The 24197-nt window shown below is 39.1% G+C and overlaps 1 protein-coding gene across 1 annotated transcript in view; it reads right to left on the bottom strand.

Moving 5' to 3' along the window:
* The window catches only part of cacna1ea (calcium channel, voltage-dependent, R type, alpha 1E subunit a), a gene marked incomplete at both ends in the record, with an annotated part of 97594 nt that overhangs the window by 21043 nt on the left and 52354 nt on the right, over window positions 1–24197 (bottom strand). Inside the window, 19 exons of the mRNA XM_079244965.1 lie at window positions 46–157; window positions 377–621; window positions 1982–2896; window positions 5454–5545; window positions 5682–5749; window positions 6184–6301; window positions 6444–6513; window positions 6864–6995; window positions 8358–8470; window positions 8678–8790; window positions 8923–9132; window positions 9342–9434; window positions 10576–10617; window positions 12258–12311; window positions 12539–12654; window positions 13075–13178; window positions 15479–15669; window positions 17258–17416; window positions 17753–17856. Of these exons, the coding sequence (XP_079101091.1) occupies window positions 46–157; window positions 377–621; window positions 1982–2896; window positions 5454–5545; window positions 5682–5749; window positions 6184–6301; window positions 6444–6513; window positions 6864–6995; window positions 8358–8470; window positions 8678–8790; window positions 8923–9132; window positions 9342–9434; window positions 10576–10617; window positions 12258–12311; window positions 12539–12654; window positions 13075–13178; window positions 15479–15669; window positions 17258–17416; window positions 17753–17856 (3051 nt within the window). The remainder of the gene's footprint in view (window positions 1–45; window positions 158–376; window positions 622–1981; window positions 2897–5453; window positions 5546–5681; window positions 5750–6183; window positions 6302–6443; window positions 6514–6863; window positions 6996–8357; window positions 8471–8677; window positions 8791–8922; window positions 9133–9341; window positions 9435–10575; window positions 10618–12257; window positions 12312–12538; window positions 12655–13074; window positions 13179–15478; window positions 15670–17257; window positions 17417–17752; window positions 17857–24197) is intronic.

Genomic DNA, 24197 nt, shown 5'->3' with positions numbered 1-24197 from the left:
AAGCACCAAAGTTTACCTTGCGAAGAATGATTGGAAGCAACTTACGGGTTGTCAGGTTTGAAGATGAACATGTTATCTGGAACCACCGTGCTGACAGGCTTAGTCTCTTCTGCCTCCTCCTTCTCTGACTTACAGCTTTCAGGGTCCTTGCTGTTGACTAAACAAGGTCAAGAAAATGTAAAAACTCAGTTTTTAAGATGAAAAATGACCCAATGTAATCTGTAGACTGAATCAGTGCACTGATTAATTCAAATTAAAACAGTTTTAATGACTGACTGAAGCCAAATGTAAACAAACAAGTTATGAGAAAATAAAACAATTACAAAAACACCCATCTAATATAACCAGTGCTGAAAAATAACATTTATAATATTACCTGTGATTGTAGAGAGCTCAAGAGATGATTGCACATTGGGCACCTCAATAATCACACTAGAGCAGAGCTGAGCTTTATCCTGGTTCAACTGTGATTCCTTTTCTTCTTTGTTGTTTTCTGTGTTAGCAGGCACAGCTAGATCGGACTGTTGTGGAGTCTCCTCCTGTTTCTGAGGATATGGATCGCTACGGTGGCTCTGGATTTCTTTAGAGTTACTGTCCCCTTTTTCAGCTTCATCGCTCTGTCTATAAAGGAAGACAGAAACACGAGTAGACATAAACGAAAAATGTCTGTAGTTCAGATTTAATATTCTTTGAAAGCTTTGTTTTTCTTCCTCCCTCCCTCCCTTGTGGCCCGCAACTTGTCCTGTCTGACTCGGAGCCTCTTCTTACATGTCTTTTCCTTAAATTTTTACATCATGATTGGCTGGTCTCTCAACGCATTCAATCAATGCTCCCCACATGTTGAATGTGCATTGGATCAACGCATTGGATCAACGCTCCCCGCATGTACTGAGGGGACGCTTCCGGCTGGATACGTTCAGGACTCATGGGCCAGGTGGAGAACGATGTGTCTGGCGGTTCTGTCCTCTGAGGACGTGGAGGATGTTTACATCTTTGGATTATTGGTGATCGGGATTCTGCTGATTGGCGCTGGCGGAGTTCTGATCTACCTCAAGACCTGTGAGATTCTGGCAACAACTGGCAGACTGCCAGAATTCTGCAATGGGCCGGGCTTGCAGTGCACAGACTCTTGCGCTGACCAAACTTGACCGTAAGCAGGAATTCCAGTTTATCCCAGACTTGTCATCTTGCATCGGTCCCAGAGTTGGTACACAGAATCGATAACATGGAGAGGATGTCTGCTAGGATCGGTGGAAATTGACCCCCCCATTAGACTGTTTGGAGCTGCCAGCTTGAGACCTGCTATGGACTCAAGGGTGAGGGCAAATTGTTTTCCTCGCCTGGAACCCAAATAACAATCATATCTGGATTTGGCTTCCCAACAGCCTTGGGCCGGTGCAACCCCCCGCTGAGAACGGAAGACGAGATGTTCATAGACGCTCTGTCCCCCTCCTCATCCATCCCCGGTCCCCTCCCACATGACTAACCGCCTCCCTGGAATGTGTGTGTGTCTTGTTTGAGTTTGTGCTTAAGGGGAATGAAGATTTTTTTCCCTGTCACTTTGGACTGCGTCATCTAGTGGCCCGGTCCGGAGTTACATGACTTTTTTTCCCCCTCGACCCCCCCCCCCCCCCCCATGATCCTAATGTATCTCTGTTCTTATCTGTTATAAGGCGGCGCCGGTAAGACTGGCTGCGGGGCCTAAGCTTCAGTTTGGTTCTATAATTCTTTTTGTCATTAATGTTACATGTCTGTATGTCAAACCTTGGACGAGCTGGCTTGAACATTGAATTTCCCCTCGGGGATGAATAAAGTATCTTTGCTTTGATTTGATTTGATTAATATATGGTTGTATGATATTTCATTTCACTTATTATGTAAAAACATAAAAATGAGTTTGCAACACACTGTGGACATCTATCTTCCAAACCAAACCATCTACTAAAAAGCTGATGAATGTTTACTTGTTGGTCTATCTTACCTGTTTTCCTCATTTTTGGACAGCTCTTCCTCTTTACTTTCGGCCTCTGCAATCCGCTCATGTACTTTCCCAGGATGCTTCCTCCTATCTCCGGTGACAGTACAAGTCGCTAACTCTCCTCTACTCACAGGAAAAGACTCTTGGTTACTGGTGCTGTTATAGTGGTCACAGTGATGCGGTGCCCTCCTGCTCCTGATCTCAACATGACCTCCCATCTCAGGCGCCAGTGAGTCAGCATTATCTGGAGGCCTGAACTTCTTCACAGGCCTGTGCTGATGTTCGCCATTCAATCTAGGGCTACGGCGCTCATGAACAGGTTTGTGATTAATGCCTAGTTTTCGGCACTCTGTGATTGGTTCTGATTCAGGAGGTTCAGGAACTGTCATGGATACAGAATCAGTGAGGGATACATTTGTAGGATCCAGTGACTCTGGTACCAGAACTGACATTGGTGGTTCAGGCATGTCATCATGAAGGGGCATGTCCGTGGACATAGATAAGCTTGCAGCCTGGTTCTTAGCTGGGGAGGTCAGTGGGTCACTCAAGTGTTTCACACTCCCAGATGGTGTGTGCTGCATGGCTTTGCGATGCACCGACAGCGGACGTCCATGATGGCTCCCAGCAGCAGCAGCAGGAGGACCGTCCTTTTCCTCGTTGTGGCTGCCAAACAGGATCTCTCGACCAGACATCTGGCGGTGTCTACGCAGCTGGCTGGTCCTTTGCTCCCACACTGACATGGTCATCCTCTTTCTTCTTTCTCTCCTGGACATGAAAGAGTTAGAAGGGTTGAGTGGCGGATGTGGGCGGCCCTCCCTGAGACTGCCCTGGGCCTCCTCCAGGGAATAGGAGTATGTAGGCCGGCTGCGGTGTATGGCTCTTTTCCTGTACAGGTAGGGCCGCCTCCTCCGGCTTCCCCTGGAAAAAGCAAGACAAGACCTAATGTCAGCATATAAATACAGAAAACTGTGTATCTACACAGATCTTTTTGTTTCAGATATATTTGCTCATTCAGTTTTGGTCAGAAATAATTTAACTTGCATGCAATATATTCACCAAAAGGGTAATCTCATTTAAAATGACACATTTAAAAGTTTTGACCATCTTAAAACTCCACTTTCTGGATTCCTTTTTTCTTTGGATCATGAAATGAAAAGTAGCAAGCAAAACATGTGCACCAAAACAATGAATAGGATGTTCAAGCAGTTTGTCAACATTTCAACATGAAGCAATTTACTGATAATGTTGGGTGAATATTTAACCAAGCCGTGAGTCGTTGTGTGACTTCAGTTATAAAAAAGAAAGCGCATTACAGAAAATAAAAACAAACAAACAAAAAAAACTCTATAGAATTGAGCTAAACGTTTATGAATTCAAATAGGATTGTATATTTGGCAGGATCGGTGTAGTACAGGGCATGAACAGATGAGTGTGGGACATTTACCCAGTCATGAAAATCAAGCAGGCGTGAGTGAGAGATTCAGATAGCTAAACAGACAGTGTTACTTACTGGAGCGTGGACTCTTGTGTGGTCCGTGTAATCAATGAGCGATTGGTTGAAAACAAGACATTAGTGCTTTTGTGAGCAGAGACAAAACAGGCCAGGAGACACACAGCAAAACAGCCTCACACACAAAGATCACAGTTTGTTAAACAGTTAGCTGGACTGTTAATGCCATTGACCAGCTAGTCTGAATGTGTTATTGATGGCTTGAGGTAATAACCGCTCTTTTCAGAGGAATACACGCATACATCACATTTATTCAGTATTCAAATTAGATCATGGTTTCTGTTCACAATTTTTTTCTAATCCTCCCAAAGAAACTGTAGGACCCTTGTTATTTTGGTGTGTGTCTCCATTGGAGCCAAGCGACACATTGACAAACAAGATGGTAGTAGTATCAGAAACATTCATAAACATCAACAGTAAGCGCAACATTGATAAGAAGACAGTCTGATACAATATGGGTACAGATACATAGATGGGCTCCATCAGCAAACAAAGGCAAGAGAAGGTTCATTTAAATACTGTGACAAATCCAGCACACTGGGATGCCACTTCACCATTGCCACCTCGCACCACTCACATATCAGCCCTCTTTCAGGTCATGCTGAACTAAACTATGAAATTCAAGTGTTCAGTTTCAGAATAGTGTAGTAAAATATAGTAAAAAAGTCAGTATAGTAAAAACATCTATCTGAAGGAGGGGTTTTTCAAAGACTTGGTAATGAAAGAAAAACTGCACACACGCTGAAAACACTTCTGGTATCACTCACCCTGCCTCCTATGAAAAGCATTTTCAGCAAGTGTGTGTGTTATTTCTGTTTTTCTTCCTTTAATCATGCTGCCCAGATGCATGCGTTCTCAAAGCAAAATCACTGTCAGCCTCCCGCATGCGCCACGGCTTTTTATTCAGAAAGGGCTCCCATGCAAGTTTCCTCAGGGTCTTGGAGGGCAGGAACAGCCAGAGTTTTATAAGCGACATAAGAGATCAGAGCAGGAGCCCTTAAAGTTCAGCAGATCTGCTCCAAGTAGAGACGCCACCCAGATGACCCTGTGGTATTCCAGTCTTCTCTACATGCTCTGACAGGAGCCTGAACCTCAAGCAGATCAGCTGCCACTGACATGCATTTCTAGTTTTTGTACGGTTTGTGAGTTATTTTCCAACCCTAACATCAGACATATATAGGTAAGGTGTGAAAATAAAGACAAAGAATACAGAAATGACCAATCTCATGTTGATCATAAATGTTAAATCTCTTACATGCTCATGCAACAAAATGTTTGCCTCCTGATGCGCGGTGTACATACAGAGCATGAGTTCTCCACTCCTGTCCATGCATATGCACTTCCATTAGTTAAGGCAATATGCAATCACCTCCTGATAATAAATATATAAGCTAAATAAATACATCAAAGTCTGAAATAAATTTGTTCACATGTTACAATACTTTTAAGATGTAAACGACCAGCAGAAACAACTCTGCATGTTACTACATAAATCATACCATCTAAAAGTGGTCAATAATGAACTTGTCGCCAGTATAATCTTCATCCAGAATGGAAGCAGTCACCAAAAGGAATTCAATTTGGTCCATACTGCGGTGCTGGGTGATAGCAAAGGCTCCCTCTTACAGTAGAGATGTTGCACTCAGTTACTAGAGAGCCAGAAGCCAGCACCAGTTCTCATAAAAACTCCTAAATGACATTGTCAAGTTAGCACATACACAGTAGTGCAGCTGGAAGCTCTGCTTTGATTCATTTTATATACATCTGTGCTGCTGATACAGCACAGTGCTGTTTCATTGTTTTTTTTTTTTTAAAGCTTGATATTATTATATCTGCTACTAGTCATAGTGCTATGCAACCATTCCGCAATGGAAAGAAGGAAGGAGGGAGAGCGGAACAAGAAAAGAGAGATTGATAAGAGGAGAAGAAGAGGTCAGGCAGGAAGAGGCTGCATACAGCACTTACTCTGAAGACATGAAGGAGGACAACGGTCCAACTTCTTTTGCCTTCTGCAGAGCATGCTTCTGGTTGAATGCAGCCTCTGCTTCCTCTTCATCCTGATCAAAAGAGAAAAAGATCATAAGCAATCTGAACAATTTGGACATTTGGTAATTTAAATGATTAAAAGCTTTGAGAATATAAAGCAAATCGGACAAGGTTTGGTTCTTTATAACATTACTCAACTTCTGTTACCTTTGTAAGTTCTTGTGCATTGGCAAGGTTGTCCACAGCAATGGCCAAGAAGACATTCAGCAGGGTGTCTGGTCACAGCTATGTTAGGAACTCCAACCCTAACTATTTAATAGACACACTGTATGGTGCTATTTGTATTGCAGATTGCAGTAACTAGCAATTTGCTCTGGATAATTTACTCTCTGTATGATCTCCTCTGTGTTTTTTCCTGCCTCCGTTGACATGCATCTGACTATCTGAATGTTGGGAATTTGAGTCTTCTCCAAGCCGTCAATGCTTGACCCTTGATTTGCTACATAGAGTCACTTCCTGGTTTTAGATTGTCAAACTAAGTCAGATATGACAAATAAAGCTTTATGTAACAGCTGTAATTTACTGTAAATTAAAAAAAGAATAAAAACTAATTCTATTAAATAAAGAAATAATGTATAACAAAATACTACATTTTTAAATGTAAGGAATGACACTTATATTTCCCTAACAGACAAATTATAGAGGATACAGTTCCCAAAAAGAGTGAGAACTATGAAGTAAACTGAAGACCACATGCCAGACTTCACTCCCCCTTGAGAGCGGATGCCATTATACATCACTTCATTCCAGTCTTCTCCAGTCAGGATCTGCGAAAACATACCCAGCACACAATCACACACCTCATATCATTAGTGGAACTATCCTAAACATCCCTTATGAGCGCAGTTCTAGCTGCTTATCTATCCAAATGATTTGATGAGTAATAATTTCTCAAGTTTATTCTTAGACCTGAAAGACGGTCATGATAGCAGCAGGAAAGGTGTCGAAGTTTGTCGGTGTGTAGTCTTCAAAGATGAATCTGTAAAAAAGATGTGACACGAGTTTGTGCGAAGCTGGTTGACTTAGTGCTTTCTTTATCATTTATTTCAAACAAATTTCCCTAAACGTGTTCTCGGGATCAGTTCATCTCAATGCAATGATTATCTGCAGTATCTCAGTTAGCTTTCAGTCACAAAGTCTGAAATCTCTATCAAGTGATGATATATTGAAAACAAACGTGAATGTGCCACAATACCATGTACTGTCTTGTAAGCTGTTTACTAAAGCCTTGATTTTGAGTTTGAAAGTGTGTGGGACTATTGTCTCTTTTAATGGATTCAATGGCATTTTTTAATTCAAGGGGACTGCATGATCTTAATTTAACATTACCTGCCACCAAAAAGCTGCATGCCAAGTAGTGCGAAGACAACGATGAAAAGGAAGAGAAGGAAGATGAGGGAGATGATGGACTTCATTGAATTCATCAGTGAGACGACCAGGTTCCTTAGAGACGCCCAGTACCTTCATAGTAAGCAAAAATCACATTTTTGTTAAAAAATAACCTTCTAGCTGCAGCTGAGACATATTTACTTATAAGTTTTAAATAAGACTTGAAAGAGAATTCTTCTTCTTTTAAAAATAAAAATGAGTTCCTTTTGTAGAAAAACTGTGAGTCATGTCCAGTTCCGGTCCTCAGGAGGGCTGCTGTCCTGCTTCAACACACCCGACTCAAATTAATGGGTCTTTGAAAAGCTTTAATGCAGAATTTGACAACAAGCTGTTGAGTAGATCCACCTCATTTAAAGCAGGTGTGTTGTATTTTATCGATGTTTTGATCTTGAATCAGTACAATGATTAATAGTTGAGACAATGTGTTGAAGCAGATTGACGTGTTTCTAAGGTTATGTGCTCTGTTAAGAATTAGTTCCACCTGTTGTGTGGGTGTAGTTATGGCAATATAGTTGTCACCTCCCTTCACCCCTTGAAGTTAAGTTATCCAAGATAATGTGTGAACTAAGTTAGAATTTAATCAAGGCACATTTAGAAACAGAGAAAATTGTTACTCTGGAACCACAGACACTGATCCAGATGAGGAAAAGCAGCAACAATAAGAAAAGGAAGTCCTATAGTTTTCATTCTTGCACATTATTTGCGCTGCTTTTTTCAATCCATTGTTTGGATTGACAAATGCAGTACAGTTGTGCGTGGTGTCTGTTCATTAAATCAAACATAAGTGTTTAATGCTAAATTAAATTCAATAATTATAGAATACCCCACATCCCTCCTTGACCTGATATCAATGAGAGACATAGAAAGGCACAAATGACACCAGTATGTTAGCTGATTCTGCAACCAGTTTTCAGTCATCAGTAGCTAGATGTCATCCAACATTAAAGTGAATCTGAAGCAATTAAAAAAGAAAACGGCAAAAGTCCATTAGCCTCTTTTGATGTGTATAAATGTAGGTGTGTGATGTTATTAGAAGGTAGAAGTTTAAGTGTTATTATGGCTGTAATTTTGTAGAAGTAGCGTTTGAAGCAGAAATGAACTTTTAATGATGAAAGAAATACAATGGCTATGGACTCACAAAAGAGGAAAATTAAACACTTCTTCAGGAATCACTCTTATCTCTGGGAATATGTTAATAAAATCCTATCTGGGAAGACGTTGTCAGTCACATGATTACAATATTTGCAGACACAGTTCATGATCATTTAGGAAGTCACTTAATTTTATCTTTGCCAAGTCAGAAAATATGTGCAAAGTTGTTTCCCTTCCCTCTATTTCTCTCAATAAACAAATCAAAAACTGTGATGGGAACCTGTGAAATGTGCATTCTAGTCACTGTGATCTCCCTACAAATGACAACACTGCAGGACTAACTTGGTGATTTTGAAGATCCTCAGCAGACGAAGTGCACGCAGAACACTGATGCCAAAGGAAGTTCCAGGCCTGAAGAAACCCCACAGCACTTCAAAGATGCTGCCAACAATTACCTATAATATCATACAGTGTATACAAAGAATTACATTTTTGTTAAAATAACAGGGGACAAAGACAAAGCAACAGAACAGTGACAAACAGGAGAAAAAGATGGTGCAGAGATGCTCATAAAGGATAAAGCCCTTGTGCTACACAATTTTAGAACCTAAGTATATTACATTTAAATAACATATAAGCAAAAAGGAAGCTAGAGTACTGACACTGCAGTCAAAGCAGTTGAAAGAAGAATGAAAGTACAGGCGAGGCCCCAGGCTGTACATCTTCAGGAACATCTCAGTCAGAAACAGGGCCAGGAACAGAAACTCTGCATAGTCTGCAAGAAAACAAAAACAGATATCCAAATAAAAAGAAAATCTGGAATGTGATACATCACAGCTGCTAAAATAATCCCAATTAGCAGAAACAGTGATTTCAGTCTCCTCTTATTTTCCACAATGTGACTTACAGAGGAAGTTAGTCAGCCACACAGGCTGGTTGTGATGAACTATGGCTACACACAGTGTATTGAGAGCCACAAGGCCAAGCACCGTCCAGTAGAAAGTGTGCGTCTTCACCACACGCCGGATAGAAATGCGCAGGAGACGCTCCTTACGGCGGAAATATGCAGTTGGGCCTCGTTTTGCACTTCTGATGCTTGATACAGCCATGGGCATACCTTCGGGTGGGATGCAAACAGCAACTATGGTTGACAAGTATTCGCACAGCAAGTACTTTTGCTCACATTTTGAGTCTTGAACACACCACCGTGACGTTGACTACAACAACAAATACATTTTCAAAATTACACCAGTGCTCAGCTTGCCTGCCTTTTATATACTTTACACTTTCCATGCACTTTCAGAGCCCATTTGGACTCCAACTCACCCACAGAGGAGATGTCACCATATTGCTCCTCCCCAGGTTGCCCTTGACGCACATCCATGCCTCTCCTCTTAATGGTGGTGGCTCTTTTTAACACTGAAAACAGAGCAGCCTGAGCATAAAATCCCCACAAGCTCTGCAAACTGTTTAATTAACACTTCCTGTGAGAACGGGACAAACGCACAGTGAGGGCCGGGAGACAAGACTGTTAATCCTTCACTTATATTGCGCCAGGTTGAATAATTTTATGATTTTTTTTTTTTTTTTGCTTTTTGTTTGTCTGGCTGCAAAAAAGCCTTGTGTACAACCACCCTCACCCTGCTCAAAGACATTCATGGTTGGACCAAGGCAAGATGTAAGTGGAGAAATCAAATAATACAGTGAGAGAAATATGAAATAGAAAGAAAAGCTCAGCTGCTTAGAAATAATAATGTTAAGAATTAGCTGAGAGTGAATGTTGAGCTTAATAATGCTGTGGCTAAATGAAAAAAATTATCATTTCATGTTGACGAAATTATCCAAATAACCTTCCAGTGGAGTCTTAAGATATTCTTCACAGGCAAACCATGCTCTGAGGTGACTTAACGGTCCATGCATTTCTCCTATGAGACATGTTCAAGTGCTGCCACTAAATAGGAACAAAACGTGCAGTGCACACATGCCAAACAGAGCGTGATGAACGTGTTTTGCCCTTTAGAAATGGATGTGTACATGCCTACCTTCATCCTATCCTATCCTCACTCACACCTCTGTTACTTTGTGATTTCTGAATCTACTTGCAGTCAATATTTGCTTGGGGACTTTTTAATAAGCCACCGATCGAACACGCATCTACACACATGTACATGAAAATGCTGCTGCCATTTTCACACAGAGCAGTGTTTGCTAAGGGCAGGAAGATTGAATCCTGTCAACACACATACACACACACATTTACAAGCACTTCCCTGCTGCTGCCTTTTCAGACCAGCGGTTGCTACGGAAACTACAGAGCGCCGCCTTTCTTTATAATCAAAGCTATCAGAGCTTCTGCATTTATTTCCATCACAACAAGAGACACTGTTTGGATCTACTACGGGTTCCTGTTGCATAATTTTCCTTCAACATCTCAGAGTGTGCTTGTCAAAATGTTTGCTTGTATGTTCTTTGCTGGCTGTGTGTGTGTGTGTGTGTGTGTGTGTGTGTGTGTTAAAATGGATTGTGAAGTTTGTATGGTAAAAGAGAGGACAGTTCTCACCATAAGCACCACCTGTGCTCCACTCTGGGAGACTCCTGAGAGCTGCCAATCAATTAACATTTAATAAAAAAAAACCAAAAAAAAAACCCAGCTGATTTACTGAGGAAAAGAGGTCAGTGCAGAGTTGAGAGGGTCAGAGCAGCACGTAGCTGTGTGACTGATAGCAGCTTTAATCTTAATGCTCTCCGTCTTGCAACAACAGTTCTTGTGAAAGATGTTATGGTGTTAGGTAGCCGTGTGAAAGAAACACAACACAGCAGCTACACAATCTGGGCAGCTCCATATTTACATCATACCATTTTTTACATTAGTCCGGTTGGCTTGTCGTTGAAGTACAGGCAGTTGAAGTACAAGGAAAATGTCAACAGTACCTCAAATAAACCACTTTCAATTTTGCACATCTAAAAAAACGTGGTAGCACTTTACATTATTGGTAAATATATAGCAGTTGTGTGGTAATTTTATAGAAACAAAGAACAAATTACTCAGTAATTACAGATAATACGCAGTAATTACTACTTGTAGTAATTATTGCAATGTTGTATGCTTAAAGTTATTTTATTAAATTTTAAGCATATAACATCTGCTTGTCCTGGTAGAACAAAGCAAATGTCTGCTGTAAATATTCCTACTTTTAATTTTTGTAAAAATTATCTTACTTTTACATAACTGTGAGTGTCTAAAAATGCTCACTGCTCTTTCAGGCATTAAGCTTATATAAGCTGCTGTTTGGTGGAATATTTCAGACTCTGGCCAGAACTGGGTTTAGGTTATCGCATATCTGACAGTGTACAAAAACAGCAACCATTGTATAAAGTCCTCCTTGCTTTGTATTTAACTCTAGACCAGTAATGTGCAGATAAACTTAGTAGTTTAGTTAACATCTGACAGCTTGCATGCTCTAAAGAATCAAAACTATTAAAACATTAAAAAACTGCCAATCTTTTGTCAGACAGTTTGACCAATAAGAACAGACTTGCTTTACCTTCCAACTTAAGGTCACTTAAGGCAAAACAGTGTGAGAGACAGATGGTGCAATTGTTGAGGTGGGATTGTAAGGATTATCAGTTAATTAACTTTAGCACATAGATCCCCACATGAAACTATGAAAAGCAAAATTTATTACAGTATACTCTCTAATACAACAGACATGTTGGTTTCCATACTTGGAAAGGAAATGTTATCGTGATATTCCTTTTTAAGATCTAAAATCCATTGTAGATGCTGGTGTTACTTCACAGGAAATGGTCATTGATGCTGAACATCAGACTTCATAGATACTCATCCTGTATAACATATGAACCCAATTAACTTAACATGTATGGAGCTGCTGACTGATATGCTTTTAAAGTAAACATGTAGAAGTGGTGAAGAAAATGCGGCCACCCTTTTTCCAAATTAGGTCCTGTAGCCTATCCCATCTGTTGGGGACTTTGACTATTCACAGAATTTAACATAAACCTCTCAAATTTCCCAACAGCAACCAGAACTTGACCAACAACAATCCTCTGAGCCATGCAGGTAGATTGTGATTTATTTGATCAAAACATAACTATGACATAAATAAAAAAACAAAAAGTAGCACATACTGAATTGGCAAATGCCTGAGCAGCCTTTATGAATCATCAGAAAGACAATCTGCCAACCAAGACCAGCAAAAACAAATCTATCTGATTACTTACCATCTAGAGCAGAAGGCCCTGGATTCTTGTTCTCTTCCGCCAACATGACTTCCTCTAGAAAGCAAAAAGGATTATCAGAATTCAGCTTTACTTCTTCATGTGGAAAAAGATATTTCAGTATATTTACAATATGGGTTGTTAAAAACAAAACCAAACAAACAAGGACAAAAAAAAAAAACAAAAAAACAAAACAAAACTGTGGGCAGGGTTATTCAGAAAAACTGTAACAGTTTTCTTTTTCTCTAAAGTAGAAGCTGGTCTGTGACTGGGAGTAAATCCACCTGCTCTGTCGATCCAGGCGCGGTAGCCATTGAGCTCTCTCTCAATCTGCTGCTGGCGTCTCAGCTTCATGAAAGCTCTGCGATTTTCAACTCTCTCCCTCTCTTTGGCAAATTCCCTGTAAATAATAAATCAATCCACGTTATAAAATTGCAGACATCATAAAATGTGTCATCCCTTTCAATGGAAAACTAACTGTATATAAATCCACACATTCAAACTGTTTGACTAGCAGAAGTTAGTTTGGTGACCGCTCTAACAAAAGGCAAAAATGCAAAACAACCTAGAATATTTTACTGTCTGGCATCCAAGATCCTAAATCAACAGGCAACTCTGTTTTGTTGCTCATCACCTCAACAAAACAAACAAAAAACAACTCACGTAGGAACACCCAAAACAGACATTTGCTCTTGAACGGCAGAAGTGGATATCATTAAGTCTGCTGTTGACAATGAAGTCAACGTGACAAGAATTATGACAATGAAAAATGAACAAAACTATATTCTCCTTCTGTGTGACAAAGTGCCTTAAGACCTACCCAGAGAGGACTCCCAGTACCAGGTTCAGGACAAAGAAGGAGCCAATAATGATTAGAGGGATGAAGTAGAGCCAGTTCCAGGTGGGGCCCAGGGCATCATTAGTCTAAATCATCAAAAAAGGTTTAGTCTCAGTCAAATCAAGGCTGAAAAGCAATGTGCAAGTGTTTGGGCAAATGCTCAAGGTCTGCTGCCAGAGATGGAACATATCCTGCTCCCTGAAAGCAATATCCTGCAACCTGATCTCACTCACAACTTGTAGCCTCCTGATGTTTGGTCAGGAGCTGCTACACTGTCATTGTTTTTTATTTGTTGTCACTGATCACATCTTAAACATGAGTCCAGAATCTGGAAATCTTTTTATTTTACCAAAACAATGAAAATATGTTCCCCCTCTCATCATCCCCTGTATGCACCTTCATTGATGTTATATAGTGTGTAAGGTAACAGGGGGTTATAGCGAGCCTGTGATTTATTCTACACTGAGTGTCTTTCAACCTGCTGCATGTGAAAATAGATCTAATCAAACTCAGTGCTGTTTGCCAGATGTTTTATATATATTCATTGCCTAAATTCTTTTCTCACTTTTGAGAGATAGCGACAGTATATTGGATTTGAATGCAGAGGGTACCTCGAATATCTTTCTGTAGGTGTGGGATTTCCTAAGCTGGTGGCTCCGACAGTCACAGAACATGGCACCGTGTAGAAAATGTTGGTATAATTTTCAGCAATAAATTACATTATAATGTGTATTTTAATTTTCTCATCACCATAACTGACCTTAAGACAAATTAATTTATATGATTTTAAAAAGTAAAAATGCTTCAACCCCCTAATAAAGTAAATAAAGTAATAAAGTAAAAATTTTGGGAAAAAAAACCCCAGAAAAATCAGCATTGTTTAATACAGTATATTCTATATTTAACAATTTGAGAACGTGTCATATCAAATTTACAAGGAGCACCTTTGCTTCATATCTTCAATGTGCTTCTGCCTGTTCCTTTTCCTCAAACTCACATTATTATGAAGCATATGCAGCAGGAACTAGCATTATTGCTGCTTTCAAACCACATTTTTGAACACATCTCTTTGAGACACACTGTGCTACAATGTTTGTTGTATACCTTCACGGCTCATGGGTTTTAGCAGAAGACTAATATCTACCAGCCATAGCAAATAGATTTTTAGTGCCCCTGACTTGTGAGAAACAATATTCTCTGTCACAGTTTATGGGGGTTTGTTATATTCCTTATATGGGTCTTGTGTTACTTGTTTCTTTGTTTTTCTTTGGTTTTGTCTTTTAGATTCCTACATTCTTACTTTATTTCACTTCCCAATAATAATAATAATAATAATAATAATAATAATAATAATAATAAGTACATGATTACTAATGATTTGTTCTACACACTGAACATTACGGCTAGTTTCGCTTGCTGTCATTCGTTTTTTGTTTGGTCCATTTATGCTGCACTTGAAGCTTTGTCTGCAACGAAAAACTGTGGAATAACACTGTTATTTCATATTTAACTTCATCTGCGGCAGGGCAGATTTTGCATTCAGCTGGGTCTGTGTGTTTAAATGCCACATATTGTAAAACATTTTTGACTTTCTCGCCCCTTGATCAGCTGTTTTATTAAAACAATCTTTTTAACCTGCATCAGTAAAAATGCAGAAGCGGCAACTGTCCACTTTACACTTTTCTTTGTTAACCATGTCCACCTCAAATATCAAGAATTGTCTTCAACTACGTCTGCAAGAACAAAATGACGCTATTTTCTTCTCGGGGCCTTTCATAGAGTATGTAGCAGACTTTTACTCATTTTCTTAAACTGTTTTTCACCACTTCTGTCATTGCCAGGCTTCTTTTTATTCAAAACTAGCTCTTACTGTTTGACATTGCAGCACTTTTAGTTGTGGTTTAGTAACAAACAGTCATTCAGGAGCACCAGGACATATTAATCAAACACGATCATGTCATCCCATGTACGGTATACATGCAAAGATGTAACTTATAGGCATGGGTGCAGTTATGGCGATAACATTCATTTTAAATTCTCAGTGTGTGAAAAGCAAAGCAAAAAGATTCAAATTCCACATAGAAAAGAGGTCTATGGATGCCTATAGTTTAGATTACATTCCTAATAAGATATAGAATACATTTAAGTGTTAAAGCAAGATTCAACATGGCACTTGGAAGTTACAAATCCAAAATCTATTTCCTTCTCCTTTCGCTCCATTCATGGGCATATTACCCAACACAAATGAGGAGGGTTTGCATAAACTTAGCAACCATTAATGTGATGTGACCAAAACTACCTGGCCGTCAGGATTTAATGGAATAATAAACAACACAACTTGCCTAAAAAAAAACCAACCCAACCAAAAACGTGTGAGCTATCTTACGTTGTAGAGTACGGTGGTCCATCCCTCCATGGTTATACACTGGAAAACAGTGAGAACAGCAAACAGGATGTTGTCAAACTGGGTGATGCCATCATTAGGCCCAATCCAGGTTTTGTTGCAGATGTATTTGTCTGGACACTGACGAACGCCACATGGGAACTCATACTCAGACGAGTCCACTGTCTCGTTTTCTGAATAAAAAGGTGGAGAGACACTGAATCTTACACATCATACAAAACACCACAGATTTCAACCAGATACACTACTTCATGTTTTCAATTAAATGATAAAGTTGAGAAGGAATACAGTCTTTTCTCTTTTATTGTTTTTAGGCTCCATCTAAAGCAAGTTTACTAGTAAGCAGTGATGTCTGTTGTCTGAGAATTAATGTGACCATCTGAAGACAGAAAATATGCCTTCAGTCTGTGTGTGATATCTAATTGTCTGTTCAGGTTAAGTGAAACGGGGTGAGCTTGGAGGTTAATGACAGCTATGAATGAACAATGAGCTATTGTCATGCACTGCATTGTTGGTTTTAATTATACAGGACAACACGGCTGGTTAGGTTTGATCAAGCCTCCAGGTGCACCCTGGGATGCAATGTGTGTAAATGCATGTGTGTACACATTCATGTTTATGACACTACAGTAGAGAATCAGCCAAAAAGGCTGTGTAAATATTCATGATAGCGATACACACACCCACACACACACTTATACAATAAAATAAATTGCAAGAGGGGAAACTTGGTTACTTTTAACAATTTATGTGACTAAGTTGAAGTTAAACATGGTTTGAAATACAATTTTATGTCTCCACATTGTGATAAATGGTAAACTGACAATGCTGAGTAGGGGTGGAAAATCGAATCGAAAAAATCGAATACTGGGATTTTTTGCTTCAAAATTTTAAAATTGCTTTTTTTTTTGTTAAAAAAAAAAATCAAATAAATACAAATAATACACTATAATTTTTTTTTGGACATTTTATTGTTTTTATTGATTTTTTCATTTAAAAAATGTATATATATATATTTTTTTTAATCTACAAAAATCAGCAATATCGAAGAATCGTGAGAATCGCAATTTAAATCGAATTGACGCCCAAAGTATCAGAATCGAATAGAATCAGGACAAAAGCATATCGTCACAGCCCTAATAATTGGATATCGCTTTTCCAGTCCTGTTGACTACTCAAAGCGCTTTTCACTACATACTACATTACACAATTACACGTTCATTCATTCGCACACACACACACACACACACACACACACACACACACACACACACACACACACACTTTAGGGTATAACACAGGGTTCAGTGTCTGTCCAAGGACACTTAGATAGATATTCAAGCAATGATTTGACTCCCTTTCAGTATATCAGCAATGTAGCATACCTGTTGAGGCCTCTGGGCCTCATTTAACAATGTCTTTTTAGGAATTGTCCTAATTTGTTATTAAGTTGTACTAAGGAAGTTTTATATAAAAACCTTCCACTTGATTCATAAAGTTTTCATAGACCACAAAAACTGTTTGCATCTTTCTTCTTAAATTAAACATAAATCCTTTCATAAGTTGAAAAGATAGACCAGATGGCCTTTCTTTGACTTGGTAAATGCCCAGAAATTACTCATAAAAAGTCAAGAATTATTGGATGTGCACAAACACATACAGATAGTAAGTCAGATGAGGAAAAATAAAATAGAAAATGCATACACGTACAAAATACGTTACAAATACGTTTTTATAATCAATTTCATAATAACGTCTTACCAAGTATTCCATCCTGTGGTGCGCAGGTCTTGTGCAGTTTGCCACTGTAAAACTCCAGGCCAATGATAGCAAACATGAGGATTGCAAAAAACAGCAGCAGACCAATCTGCAGCAGAGGGATCATGGCCTTCATTATCGACTTCAGGACTATCTGCAGACCTGAACATAGAGCACACAGTGACCAACTCAGTGCATGTGAAAGCATATCTGCAAGAAGTCCCAATTAGAGAAATGGTCTCAGTTTTAAACAGAAGCCTAAAGGAAATGACATTAAGATGACTTTTTAAGGATAAAAGGGAAAATATAGGATGAAAAAGTATTAGATTTTTTTTCTTTTTTTAAAAATAATCCAGTACAATCTCTAGTTAGAAAAATAACAACCAACTTTGTGGTCATATATTAGCAGGACAGAATATGTATTGGTGTTTTATAAGCAGAACATGCAAACATGCATAAAAGGGAACGCTACGGGACAATAGAGCATGTGATACTCACTGGGGATGCCTGAGACCAGTTTGAGGGGTCGTAGTACTCTCACAGCCCTCAGTGTCCTCAGGTCCACTGAAATATTCATATGAGCCCCTGCTGCTGCCAGGATCCTAAATGTGCATATGTAAACCCACACAAATATAAGAAAGAAACACAGAACAGGATTATTGCATGAATGCAACAATTTTATGCTTTGTAAGCTGCTTGGAGATGCTTCAACAAGTAGACACGCACACTGTTGGAAGACAGCTGCAGAGCTTAGATATTGAGTATGATGATGTGAGGGTCTCCAGCAGGCAAAGAACACACAGAAAACAACAAGGATGTTTTTTGGGTACTTTTGGCTGTTTCCCTGTGTGTGGGAGGATGGCTGTGACAACTGCTATTTAGGAAGAGAACAAAGAAAGCAGCTCCATCAAGGGAGGACACGACACTTACACTGGAGAAAGCTCACGGACACGTCAAACAAACACAGATTTATCTGCAGCACAAAGCCTGACTCGTTCAAAAGTTCCATTTTCACTTTGCTCGCCTTGTTTCATCTTTCTAACTCCCTCTGCTCTTTTAACACACCTCTGTGGCCTTCTGCTTGCAGAGTGATGGAAGAAGAAAACACTATCTGTTGATCTCACCCCATGGTCCCTCATTAGTCTGCCCTCCTGGATCCTTTTCCTATATATTCTCGTATGTTGCTTTTCATCCATCCGTCCCTTCTTTCCTTTCTCTTTTTTGAAAAACTTATTCTCCACTTATACCTCACCTCTGATTCTTTTACTTTTTTGCCATTTTCCACTGACATGGACACTCATTTATTCCCCTTTCACCTGAATTCTCACAGAATTACAGTAAGGAGATTTTGGCATTTGCTATTTTTGAGGGCTTGACCCAGATGTTTAACAGTGTTGCGCATTTCTTAGAAGTATGACTCTCACAAGTTATTCCTCGCTCTACAGGTGACTAAACAGGTTTACTAACTATGTATTATACAATAACAACTGGCAACATAATCATCCAAACACAAATCTATTTGCTTTTTGTGTTTAGTTTATGCTAGCGATTGCTCAGTATTATCAGCATATCCATATTATTGGCTGATATCAACAATAAAATGCAACATTGGAAATTATCATCGGTTTTTACTTTTTTAATGACAGCATTTACAAAACATGCACATATTATACATCAAATTCTTCAGATAAGTATCCTCTAACTCAAAATGTCAAAATATAGGGAATACCACTTTTCCAGATATTTGTGATTGTTTGGCACAATTCACTCCAAAAAATATTGGTATTGGTTGATATCAGTATCGGAAACTAGGAGCTGGACAAAATCAGTATACAGGATATTGCTATAAAAGTCAGTACAGAACATCTCTAGTTTATATATACCAGCCAAAGGTTCGGAGACATACAGTATACCCACTCATTTGAAATATTTTTCAACTGACCAGTTATGATGAGTTAATAATCTATTGTATATATAGATAAGGCAGAAATAAGCTTTTGAATATCAGTGATTGATATCACTGAATTAACAGCCGACTGAGTCTTTGGTGGGAGTCAAAGCTGGAAAAAGTCATTGTCACTAATAACAGCGCTTCAATACATCAGCAAACACAAACTGAAATTCTACAAAGCAAAGAAAAAAAACTCTACAAACTAAAATCTCAGACTGTCTTCATGTCCACTGTGGATTCTGAGCTTGATCCTTTTAACTAACCCCTGCCACCAGAAAGCCTGCCATTTACCATGACAACATTTCGGTAATAACATCATTTAGAACCAGCCTGGCTGTCTTGTTTCACTGTCTTTTACTTGAGTCTTCAGATAACTTCCAGCATGACTGCTGAGCAAAATCCCAAAATGTGAAAAATATATAATCTGAAGAAGTTCAAGTGTCAAGTTTAAGTGTGATGTTTATGTATTTTAATTTGCTCTACAGGGGTTCTGCATCTTATCAGATGTTGTAACAACACAGACGCAGTTCTGTGAAGGAAGGCTGAGAATTAGTCATGTCTGTAGTGTTAGCAGACAAAAAGTGTCATCTGTTTTAATTAAGAAAAAGAAAAGAAAAAGAGACGGGGGAGAATGAGGAAACATGAGGAAGATTAAAATAGCACATCATCATCAATGTAAATATAGAAATATAATTATTCTTGTGGGTTTCACACCTTTAACTCCTCTCGTTTGGCTCTTTCTCATTTCTTTCCATACCAATGGGAATCAGCCTACAAACTTTCTGCTTCTTCTTCTTCCTGACTGCATGCGACTATGCATCATCATGTACACTACCAGTCAAAAGTTTGGACACATTTTCCCATTAAATCCAATAGGAAAGTGTGCCAAAACTTTTGAAAATAAATTGCAAAAAGACTTAGCTGACACCAACTATGCTCATTTAGAAAGTAATAAACAGATGGTTTAAAACAGATGCTGATGGTTGAAGAACTCAGCAAGGAGCAATCATGTAACTTGACACAGTGTGATTGGAAGCAGCTTCAATAAAAAAGTGAAGTTCCACCATGAATTTCTATAGAATTTACTGGTTTCAAAGCAGCACAAATAAGTTTTAGATACAGGAGCATTTCTATTTGTACATGGCTGTTGTGAAACTCTACAACAGATGTGCAGACTGAAAGTAGTCAGTGTTATATGGCGTCAATGTACCAGACACTGGAAACTGGTGCAAACAGCAAGCGAATCCCCAAGGCATGCTGGGAAGCTCCACCCACCAATTCCTAATGGACTACAATACATTAGTAGGTTAATATGCAAGTTTGTCTGTAATTTATTAGTTGCAGAGCAATAAATATGTTGTCTGTAGTTCTAATGAAAATAAACAAGTTATGATTGAAAAGTGTCCTAAACTGCTTGTTTAGAATGGCAAAATCGAGGCACTGAGCTGACTTGATGTAACAGGGTTACATCAACTGTAACTGACCAATAGCGGAGCTGAATTTTTTTCAATGTCCAATCCGTATTTGGTTTGAAGGCTTGTCCTCCAATCACAAGTTATTTTTACAAAACGCTAAATATCTGAAAAACTACACAAGTTTGCTATGACAAAAGTCATAACATAATTCTCCTTAATGTACCGAAGAGATTAATATTTGAATGGCTGAAATGGCACAAATGGTTAAAGAGTTAAGTGCCAAAAGAGAAAAACAGGAAAACAATAGTGTGAATGCAAATAAACGCATTCAAACTGACTAAAGCAAACCAGGTGAACTAATGAACAGGAAATGGGAAGATAAACAGAATACATAAGGGAAGAAAACTCCAAAATAAAAAAGGAAACCAGAACTAAAGACGGGTCTCTTTACACTTGGGTCCTTACGTCTTAGGGTCCAAATAGCATGGTTTGAAAACATGGGTGCCTCAGGGCCCTCTTCTCTTTTCACTGTACACCTCCTCACTCGGTGCAGGCATTAACATTCATGGCTTCTCCTACCAGTGCTATGCAGGTGACACTAAGCTTTTCCTTTCCTTCCGCCTTGACGACAAAGCCGACTCAATGAAAATATCAGCTTGCCTTGCTGAAATCCATGCATGGATGAAAGATCGCCACCTTCAGCTAAATGTGTCCAACACCAAGCCTATTGCTGTCCAGCCAATCCTTCCTTACCTCCCCAAATAAGCGTGCAGTTCGATTCTATTACACTTGTGCCTATGTCTGCTGCCTGGAATCATGGTGACATGGTAGACAGTCAGCTGACCTTTAATGCCTATGTTGCCTTGGTTGACTATACTTACCGATTTGATCTCTACAACATCTGGACAATCAGACCATACCTGAACACACACACACACACACACACACAGCTCTTGGTTCAGGCTCTGGTCATTTCATGCACTGACTACTACAATTTTTTACTGGCAGAACCGCCTGCATGCTCGGTTAAACCTCTGCAGATGATTCAGAATGCAGCGGCACATCTGGTCTTCAACCAGATCAAAAGAGCTCATGTCATTCTGCTGCTAATTACTCTTCACTGGCTTCCAGTTGCAGCACGCATCAAATTCAAAGCTCTGCTTTTGACCTGCAAGAAAATAACCCAAATGGCTCCTGCCTACCTTCACTCCTTAATCCAGAGCTACACTTCATCCTAACAGTTACGCTCTCCTAGTGAAAGACACCAACACTTTTCCACCACAATGTGGTGATCCAGAGAGCCACGGGCTAAACGCTGCAGCTTTAAGGATGAAACCCAAGTAAATGCACAGAGTTATTTTAATTATTGTTCAATAACTAATACAGTGTATTCTTTCAGATCTGGGCAAATAAAATGTTACATGAATGTAGCAATGAGACAATTAAGCCATAGCTAAAAGGGCAAGAAACGATAATTACAGCCACTAAACGGCAACAAAGAGTAACATGTCAACAACAAGAAAAAGTACATGTTGAACAAGGCAACATGCTGATACTTAGTGGGACACATGAAGTTGATCTTTTGACATTGCCAGTCTTTCCATGTTAGGTTGCACCTGGCTCATTGACAACGTGAGTATGTCATTGAGGTGTGAGTCAGTCAGGGTCCCTCTGAGTCTGGTCTTATTGAATTTCATGACACTGAAAGTATTTTCATTTCTTCAAGCTCTGTAGGGTATATAAACGACTAGTGTGCCAGAAGCAAAGTGCCGGCGGGCCAATTTTGGCCCACTTTGGGCACCCCTGAGCTAGACTCTTCCTCTGTTGTTGCCCGGTTGTGGAATCATCTTACGAACTCTGTCTGATCTGCAGAGTTCTTATTTACTTCCCTGTTCTACTCATCTAAATGCATTGTACATTGCATTGTACAAAATTGAGGATGAAATGTAGTGAGACATGTAGAAACGTAGAAAAGGCGTTTTACCTTAAAATACACCATGTGAAATTGTTACATTACATTACATGGAGAAAAAAAAAACAAAACAAACATTTTAAAATACTTGGTGAGCTCACTGGGTCTCTTCTCACCACTTTAATTTATTTTTGTGCATGTCAGAATAAAAATGTTTATTTGCCACTCCTTAATACGGACATTTTATCAACCTCTAAATGGTTATGAAGGCAGTAACAATACTCTTTGTAAAGAGAAAAAGGTTTATATTGATAGAACAGAAGAACTAGTGGCTAGACCATAAAAATCAGGAAGGATAACGTTAAATTTCAAACCAACAAAGAAAAAATGCAAACACCAACAAAACATTTAGAAAAATTCAGTGAACAGTTCTGCCTGTCTGTACACTTTCACCCCCTCTTCGATGGAGATGAAGAAGGTGAAGGCTAAATTTGGCAGATTTTACCTGGTCAACACAGATGGAGGGATCATTTTGCCAGACAACATGTTTCCTCCCTGTAGTTGTCCCTCTTCATTCCAACAGGATTTTTCTTTTATCTATATCCTGACTTTGTTAGGTATGTCTCATAATTCAAACACAATCATTCAATGGTATTAAAAACCAGACTTCTCAAATGAAAAAAAAAAAAAAAAAAGCCTTTTAGCAATTTAAAAATGTATTGATTTAACAGAGTGCGGTCTCAGTGGCATACTCCTGAAACTACAGCTGACCAAGAAACAAATGAAGATCACTGACTGATCAGGGCCGAAAACATCTTGTTCACAGCAAGTAAACAATATATTTGTTTAGCCTTGGGGTTTCTGTTTTTATGAGGGTATTCTAACGAATGTGGTTTTCATCATAATCTGTCAAGTACGAGTAGCAGAAGAGGCAAGGCGAGATGTCCACATTTTTCTGTATGCTGCAACTTTTGACACTTCCTCTCTTCGTTCCACTGGGTGGGATGTTTGCTTTCTCACTATCAGTGCACTGGACCAGAGCAGCGTTCACTTGCATAAAGACTGCGATGCTTAGTTTTAAAGCGGAACAGGGTTTACTTCTTTGGTCTGTATCAGTTTAAATGAGCATGGTACCACTCCAAACTTACCAGGTTATCCAGGACCAGGATTTGTATAAAACATTGACAAAACAGATCTAACATTCTGAATGTATTCTGCAGCGCTTCATAAATTTCTCCAAGTTACTTTTTTGTGTTTTTTCCCAAAGGGAGTTTGGGTTCTAGTTGATTCTTGAGGGTTGGCTTGAATAAAATGCTAGTGGTCACTTTTTAAATCCCTCAACTGATATCAGAGACCAATATCTGTGAGGTTACTGGTGTTTCCACAAACTAATAAAGTCGCTTTTAGTCACTAGGAGCTGTCACACAGATGATGCCCTGCTCTGAGTTGTCAGCCATGATAAGTGAGTAACAATGACATGCCCTGCAGAACCGACAGCTCCCCACCGTGTGACAAATCTGTTGCGGCAGCCATCACACTGTGATACTGATAACACTCTGACTTATGTTCCATGTCACTGTCAAGCTGCTAAACGATATCAAAATATCACACCTGATGATTACTTCACTTAAATATCTAATAAATACATAAATACAAACAGTAGCT

This window comes from Telmatherina bonti (genome assembly GCF_933228915.1).
Source record: "Telmatherina bonti genome assembly, chromosome: 8".
NCBI classification, from domain to species: domain Eukaryota; kingdom Metazoa; phylum Chordata; class Actinopteri; order Atheriniformes; family Telmatherinidae; genus Telmatherina; species Telmatherina bonti.
This window is presented reverse-complemented; position numbering and strand designations above follow the sequence as displayed.